This window comes from Protobothrops mucrosquamatus, unplaced genomic scaffold, assembly GCF_001527695.2.
Source record: "Protobothrops mucrosquamatus isolate PMUCROS unplaced genomic scaffold, P.Mucros_1.0 scaffold2677, whole genome shotgun sequence".
NCBI classification, from domain to species: Eukaryota; Metazoa; Chordata; class Lepidosauria; order Squamata; family Viperidae; genus Protobothrops; species Protobothrops mucrosquamatus.
Genome location: NW_015388724.1, coordinates 154051 through 162604, shown reverse-complemented (window position 1 = coordinate 162604; position 8554 = coordinate 154051). Strand labels below are relative to the sequence as shown.

Here is an 8554-nt window from a genome sequence, read left to right as displayed (position 1 = left end):
GCTGCCAGGTATTGTCTAGGTATCTTTAAGATAAAAGAAGAACTCTACTGAATGGAACAAGGGTTTCTCTCTGGGATATGCAACCTTTAGGATGCTTCCAAATTTCTGAGGCAGGAGTGGGATGCTCTGGAATCTACCAATTGAAGTTCAAATCCACATACGTTTCAATATATAAATGGGAGGTTCACAAGTCCTTTAGTCCGCCCCTTCCATTCCACTGCTAGCTCTAAGAGAAGGCAGACATGAAACTAATCAAAATTGTGGAAGGGGGAGAAAGTGGCAGGGAAGAGGTTTCAGTGTCAACTACCTGACAAGGGGTAATAACCCTATATCATTGATGGCGAACCTTTTAGAGACCAAAACCACCCCCGCCCCGCTCCACCCCATCCCCAGCCTGCTCCGCCCCCACCCCACCCTCCCACAGGTCCACTCACCGCCTCCACGACCCACCGCAGATTGCCCAGTTGGCCCAGCAGTGCCATGGCGGCCATGCCCTCCGCCCACACCCTGCAGCATCATCTGTGCACAATGGAGTGCGAGGGCGGAGCCTTGTCCCAGCTGCCCAGCTCCATGTGCTTGGCTGCGCTGCTCCGCGTGGGCTACGCTCGGGGGTGACTCTCCTCTGGGGGGGCTGCTGGTGAGTAGGGGGCCATGGGGGAAGGTGGGGCTGGGGCGACAGCACATGTGCCCACAGAGAGGGCTCCGAGTGCCGCCTCTGGCATGCGTGCCATAGGTTCGCCACCACTGCCCTATACTTTGCCCCCAAATTGAGGTAGATCCACTTCAATACAGAGAAGTCTCTTACATTGATAATGGCGTCTGTCTGGATATATTCCAGGTCGGAGTCCTTCATCCCAAGATCCCGGCCAACTCGTTGGGTACTGCTTACGATTCCAGTCGTCACTGTGTTTTGCAAGGAGAAAGGACTCCCCAGAGCCACCACAAACTCTCCAGGCCGAAGATCAGAAGATCTGCCCAACAGGAGCACTGGGAGGGCTACCTGGCACGGGGAGGATAACGTTCAAAACTCAGACTTTGGAAGGCAGCCATTTCTCCTAGTCTCTAAGGATCAGCCATAAGTGAATATGCAAGCATTGTCTCTTGTGGGTGTTAAACAGCAAATACAGTTGTGAGTCTTTCTCTCAAACATTGCTCTCTTTCTATTCTTTGTTGTTGTTGTTAGTTGTGAAGTCCTGTCTGACCCATCGCAACCCCATGGACAACGTTCCTCCAGGCCTTCCTGTCCTCTACCATCTTCTGGAGACCACTGAAGCTCACGCCCACTGCTTCAGTGACTCCATCCAGCCCCCTCATTCTCTGTTGTCCCCTTCTTCTATTGCCCTCAATCTTTCCCAGCATTAGGCCCTTCTCCAGTGAGTCCTTCCTTCTCAACATGCAAGACAGAGATTTTGCCCTATTGGAATGAGAAGGCTCTATACTCACCTGGGTGTCTATTTTGATCAGAGCAATGTCCAGTTTATGGTCAACGTCTTTGATTTTGGCATCCAACTGATGGCCAGTTTTGAGCTCGACTTTGATTCTCTGCTTCTTGTTGAGAACATGGGCATTGGTGATGATTAACCCATCTTCAGATACAATGAAGCCTGAGCCACTGGAGACCAAGACCTCTTTCTTTGTGTAGGGCGCCCTGACCCAGGAGGATAGACAAAAAGCACAATAAATCCATCATTGCCAAGTTTAGAGTTTAAGGCAGTGTATTTCTCAACCCCAGCAATTTAAGATCAGTGGCCTGGGAATTTCTGGAAATTAACACCCATTCATTCAAAGAGGCCAAGAAGATGAGAAACACCCCATTGCCAGCAACGGAAAAAAAAAGTCGTGATGCGTCGCGACACGTCACGTGACGTTGCGAGTTTGACACCCCTGCTTTAAGGCCAGACCCAAGGTCATTTTCAGTATCTAGCCAGCCTTTGGTTAATGTCAATACCCACAGAGACTTATCAATTTCATCTAGAGAGAACTTGCTGAATGTCACTACCTACAAACAGTTTCTCTTACCTGCGAAAGAGTTCCAGGTGAACCACAGACGGAGCAATTTTTTCCACCACGTCAGCAATAAAGTTAAATTTATTCCTTGGGCTGTTGAGATCCACAACACCTGTAGAACAATGTCTCCCCCAGTTCATTGAGGCATCTTAAGCCAGTGAGATGCAATGCTAGAACACATGAGGATTTGGGGTTACTGAGCCCCGAACCCCCTTAAAAAAACATTGCATGGAAAATGATACCACCAGGTTAGATTTAGTTGGATGAACAACAGATTGATGTAATATGAGGCGTTTCCATACACATCTTTTCATAAACTGGTGTCATCCACAGAGATAGACAGGACTCCAATTCACATCATCACTGGTGAATAGGCAGCAATATTCTTTATTGCATCCCAAGACAGGAGAGACCACAGACCAGATAATATAGTACATAAAACTCTTTCCTGGCTCAACTACTGCATGTTTTCTTAACCCCAGTTAGCTAAATAAATCACAATTTGCTGGGCTCCTTCAGTACAGAATGTAGTGAATGGGCAAAAAGCAAATGTAGAAATTACAGCTTAGTTGAGAAACCCAGCTAATAGGATAGTGGTTTGTTTTCTTCAGGCTTACCATACTGTGTGAACCTGCTTTGCCTCTCTGAGTTGTTTTTCAGACTAATTTAACTGCTCCTTCACTAGGGTTGGTATAAGATGGTATGATTATAAGGCAGTGATGGCGAACCTTTTAGAGACTGAGTGCCCAAAAACCGCCCCGCCCCGCCACCCCGCCTGTCCCGCTCCGTGCCCCACCTGCTCTGCCCCGTCCCCCGCAAGGCCACCCATCGCCTTCACAGCCTGCCACAGCAGATCGCCCAGGTGGCCCAGCAGCGCCATAGCAGCCATGCCCTCCACCCGTGCCTCACAGCAGCATCTGCGCGCGATGGGGCGCAAGGGCGGAGTCTTGTCCCCGCTGCCCGGCTGCCATGTCCTTGGCTGCACTCCTCCGCGCAGACCACGCTCAGGGGCGACTCTCCTCCAGGGGGGCTGCTGGTGAGGAGGGGGCCGTGGGGGGAGGCGGGGCTGGGGCAACAGCACGCGTGCCCACAGAGAGGGCTCTGAGTGCCGCCTCTGGCATGCGTGCCATAGGTTCACCATCACTGTTATAAGGCAATGGACTACTTTGCCTGAGTCAATTCATCCAGGTACTGTGATTTGTATAATATGAATTTTGAGGAATGCAACTTGTGCTTTGTTCAATCATGAGGGGTCCTGGATGCTCTCTGAGCGTGGCTGTTTTCTTCAGACTTTCCATTATCCAAACTGGGTAGCATCATCTGTGCTCGTTAGATGTTGTCTATTTGGCTAATGAAACATTTGCAAGAAAACAAGCTCAGAAAACACAAAGGACCCCTCATTCTCACCCTGAGCTACAAATATTCAGCGTCATTCATTCAATCCTACTGAAGCAATACGTGAAGCCTTAACACAAGGTGCAAACCAGGGCACTGGCATCCAGCAAGCCCATCACGCCACTTGTGGGTTAAGTGTTTCACACTTTAAAAAAAGCCTTCTCCCAAGCCACTCCTCACCACTTTCCCAGCTCCCATTTTGACCCGTGTCTGGCCATCTGCATGTGTAAATGTGTGTATGTGGGGGGGAGGCAGGGACCTTGCCTGTCTCCGAGAAAGGGTTAGTTTCTCTTTCCAAGAGAAACGGTGTGGAAGGGCGGGGGGGGGGGGTTACTTCTGCAAATTCCTTTTGTGCTTGGCCAGTTTAAGGTGTCCAGGAACAGATTCCAGGTTTCCAGCCAAGCTAGAAGTAAGAAGGCCAGCCTCAGTCATCCTCTACCCCCGCCCCCCCAGGACCCCGCACCCACCTGCTTCTCCGCAGTTGCCTTTATGGACGGGGATGACAGGCGGCGGGTGGCCTGAGCTGGGCTGGTGGTTCCGGGCGCGCAGCTGGCAAAGGCTGCTGTAGGTGCGCCCATCGCTGCCGCAGACCCCCGGGGGCCCTTCCACGCAGGAACAGGTGCCCGGTCCGGGGCTGCCCGGCCGCCTGTGGCAGAAGAAGCCCCGGGCGCAGAGGCCGCCTGGCGCGCACGGCTGACCCTCGCCAGGCGCGCAGTCCCAACAGCAGCCGCAGCTGTCCAGCTGGAGGTCGCCCCCGACGGCCAGGCAGGCTTGCGCGGAGCGCGGCGGGCAGCGCATCGGCTGGCACTCCGCTGGGCAGGGCGGCAACGGGCTGGAAGGAGCGGCCAGCAAGGCCGGCAGGAGGAGGAGAAGCAAGAGTGGCGACCGGTGCGCCATGGCGATGGATGGAGCGGCCGTGGCTGCAGGAACCAGACTAGGTAGCCGCGCCGACGGCTCGCAGGCTTTATGCGGGGAAGCCAGATGGGTCGGGCCGGCCAAGGGGCGGAGGAGGCCCGTGGGCGGCTGGCACTACCCACCCGCCACCCCCCTCCAGTCGCCTTGTAGTCAGGGCAGAGGGTGGTGGATCAAACTCCAAGCTCGACGTGCAGAGTTCTTACCCAGAGACCCAGCAAAGCACAGACGAGCGCGGGCGAACGTCCGGGTGGAACCAGGGTTGTGGCGCTAGATCAGGATTTTAGGTTGCTCCCTTTGAATCTTGCCTAACTTTCCTATTAATATTTTAATATTAATATTTTTTTGCAATGCATGCAAAAAAGGGACGCTGCATTGATCTTTATTAATCACTCCTCGCTTTCTCTGCCAGATGCCTCTAATTTAGAAATGGCTTTAGTACAGACCTCCAGTACAGGATCGTTATTGTATTTAAATACTTACCTGGTTGAATCCAGCCTATTCAACTTTATTCAATAAATAGCAATTCAACAGAGCATGGATTTAATACGACCTCAGTGATCACACATTCGCTACTGACTATGTTTGATGGGCTCACAGCAGAGCAGGAAATAAGTATTTAAAATTAATCCAATTTTGGCCAAGGGTTGCATGCTCCTTTGCTAGCAGATGAGGGGAAAAAATGCAGGTAGAAGAACATGTTTCTGGCGATAGAAGTTTTATCCTTCAAATAAACAACTTATCCTGTATTGGTCCCACAAAGTTTATGTCATTTTGCTGTTGCCATGCTGGAAAATATGAGTTCATTTTTGTAGCTAAAATTAAAAAGGGGCAGTTTAAATTGCTCAATAGCTGGGAAGAAATACATATTGAAATGTTCAAAAGTTTTATTAAAGGGGAAACCACTCCACGGATTTATTACCAAATACTCCAGTGGGCGAAACAGATCTGTTGACGAATTTCATTCAAGGAACAAAATAACTTTTGCTGCAGGAATGGAATTAAAACTGAGAATTATTAGCAGAACTGTCCCTGAGCAGTGTGCAAAACAGCACCATTACTTTCTTTTTTTGTGTGTGCAATTTGTCTGAAGTGGAAAAACCAAGAAAACCAACTTGGATATTTTTTTTTTCTCAGCCTACTTGACTAAGCGAGTATTTCTCAACCTCGACAACTTTAAGACGGGTGGACTTCAGCTCCCAGAATCCCCCAGCCAACCAAAGTCCAAAGTGGTTTTGGCCATCTTGACTTTGGGACCCTCCCATGGATCCCTCTTAATTTGATACAGAATTCTGGATATGACTTTTGTGATGGAATGCCCCATCTTGCTCTTAAGGCCTTGGGCATTGGGATTTTGATTGACCCCCTTTTTTCATACAACTTTCTTTCTTCCTTTCCTTCATCCAGAAGCAGGAAAAAAAACACGTCACTTTTATCAATTGAAGAGCAAAGAGTTAGGCTCCAAAGTCCCACAGTTAGTCTAATTTTGAGAGACAGCCCAGATGCCATTGACAAGTAGCCCTTAAAAAACCCCTTTCTTGGAGAAGCCGGAGACAAAGCAATGAAGATGATTAGGGGACTGAAAGCTGAAACATATAAGGAACGGGTGCTGGAATTGGGTATGTCTAGTTTAATGAAGAGAAAGACAAGGGGGGACATGAGAGTCAATGTTCCAGTATCTCAGGGGCTGCCCCAAAGAAGAGGGAGTCAAGCTCTTCTCCAAGGCGCCTGAAGGCAGGACAAGGAGCAACGGATGGAAACTCATCAAGGAGAGAAGCAATCTAGAACTAAGGAGAAACTTCCTGACAGAACAATTAACCAGTGGAACAACCTGCCTCCAGAAGCGGTGAATGCTCCAACAGTGGAAGTTTTTAAGAGGAGACTGGACAGCCATTTGTCTTGACATGGTATAGGGTCTCCTGCTCAAGCAGAGGGTTGGACTAGATGACCTCTGAGGTCCCTTCCAACTCTTGTTATTCTGCTATTCTGATTTACCGAACAGCTGCACAGATTCGCTTAACGATTATGGCAGAAAAGGTTGTAAAACCATGCCCGACTCGCTTAACACCCACTGGAAATTCTGGTCCCCAATTGTAGTCGTAAGTTGAGGGCAGTATAAAAGAGTGCTGAATGCAGTCCAGGTAGTCCTCAACTTACGACGGTTCACTCCATGAGCGTTCGAAGTTATAACAGCACTGGAAAAAAAGTGACAGGACCATTTTTTTTCCGCACTTGTAACCGTTGCCATATCCCCGTGGTCATGTGATCAAAATTTGGATGCTCGGCAACTAGCATGTACTTATGATGGTTCCATCGTCCCAGGGTCACGCGATCCCCTTTCACAGCCTTCTGACAAGCCAAGTCAATGGGAGAGACAGAGTCACTTAACAACCAGGTTGCTAACTTAACAGCTGCAGCGATTCATTTAACAACAAGAAAGGTCATAAAAATGGGGCAAATCTCACTTTTTAGCAATAAACATTTAGGGCACAGCTGTGGTCGTAAGTTGAGGACTGCCTGTACCAGCACACAATATTTAATTTTACTTGAAATCCAACATGAGAAGAAAAAAAGAGAGAGAGAGAGACAGCGCAAAATTCTGGTCATAATTTTATGTATTAACAATGGCTAAAAAAATCTCCAGAGCAAAGAAGTAGAAGATGAAAGCTGCAATTGTGGGTCTATTGATTTGGGAACAAACCCCATTTAACATCACAGGACTCGTTTACAAGTAAAAAGCACACCTTCCAGCGGGTGTCAAAAAAAAAAAAATCAGGTGGCCCACAACATAATGCTTTATTACCCTGCTTTTCTCCTTCCTTGCCTCTGTATTATGAATGATAAAACCAAAGAGCAGCATGATCTCTTAACTTGAGTTTTGCAGCTTACTTCCAGGTCTGAATAGCAGCCTTCACACAAGGCTGCAAACCAAGTTATGCCCATTGCAAGAATTCCATGACATCAGAAAGGGGGAAAAAAAAAGATGCAAATTATTCAAATTCTCTAAATTACACGGGCTGCAGCTAAAGTTTTCGTTTTCCTTTTTTTCCCCCCTTTGAGGAGGTAAGAATAATGTAGATGATTTCAGTCACTATTCTTCCCTTGCAATATCCACGATGGTTAGGGATTCGAACTCACCGACAGCGTCGCATCGCAAGCAAATATTATTTTGGCCAAATGCTTGGCACCCAATCTGGAAGCAACAGCAAAATACCCAACTGGCTCAACAGGAGAGATCATGCTGCATTTTTTTTTTCATATTAAAAAAACCCAACCTCCTTATGTTCCTGAATTGACTGAGGTACAAAAAGATGCACACCTGAGAATCTTGATCTCACAGACATTTCACAATATTCTGCAAGAGAGTAGTCTTTGCACACCTGAACACAGGATTTAACCGTAAGCCCTCTGGCTCAAAACAGGAGCGTGGTTCCTTCGCATGTGCTGCAAAACACGCTTCCTGCCAACTGTTGGAAGTCAAGATAAGCATTGTGCATTTTCAAGTCGCAAATCTGTACCGCCACTGCTGTGCTTGCAATGTCTCCTGAAATTGTGTTTTCTTTAAGGGGAGTAAGATGGCTACATTGGGATTCTCGCCAGTAGCAGGAGAATATTGAGGAATGGAAATAGATCTACGTAGAAGAGTTTGCCTCCTCCAACTACTCATCATCCAGAACTTCCTGTACCTGCTGACTTAGTACAGACTAGGAACTCATCTTCGTTTATCGTAGCTTTCCCCAAATGAAAGCACGGTAGCTGCAGCTTGCAAGGTCCCAGTTTGGGAAAGACTTAACATGAGAACAAAGCAAGAAGCTGGACTTTGTTTTGGAAGGGTGGTTCTTCAATGTCTGTTGTCCTGTTGATCATCCTTTCTCCTCCTTTGTGTGACAGCCAGGTATTCCTGAATTCCCACCTTTTCTGAACTGAATTTCTTCTGCCCTCCAGCCCAGCTGTCCTTGGAAATTCCAAAGGAGGAAGAAACAGTCTTGCAAAAGCTAAGCAAGATCTACATCTTCCTGCTCCTTGCAAGGTGTTCATCATCTCCACTACTGTCACGATAGATCAAAGTGTCGGGGGATATCACCTGCTTGCACCCCTTCCCAGGTCCCCAGGATCCAAAGGTTACTGGGAAAGACCCCAATTTGGAATCTTCCATCAATCCTGGGCAGTCATTAAAACAATTACTTGGTATGGCCCAGCATACGACAACCTCATTGCTCAATACTAAAGTACCACTTGA

At 48.2% G+C, this 8554-nt stretch overlaps 1 protein-coding gene across 1 annotated transcript in view; it reads right to left on the bottom strand.

Moving 5' to 3' along the window:
* LOC107296174 (serine protease HTR4) overlaps positions 1-4299 on the bottom strand; it is a gene marked incomplete at its 3' end in the record, with an annotated part of 8039 nt that extends 3740 nt beyond the window's left edge. The window contains exons 1-4 of the mRNA XM_015825521.1: positions 3870-4299; positions 2020-2119; positions 1444-1648; positions 806-1000 (exon numbers count right to left, since the gene is read on the bottom strand). Of these exons, the coding sequence (XP_015681007.1) occupies positions 806-1000; positions 1444-1648; positions 2020-2119; positions 3870-4299 (930 nt within the window). The remainder of the gene's footprint in view (positions 1-805; positions 1001-1443; positions 1649-2019; positions 2120-3869) is intronic.
* Between the last annotated feature and the right edge of the window lie 4255 nt (positions 4300-8554).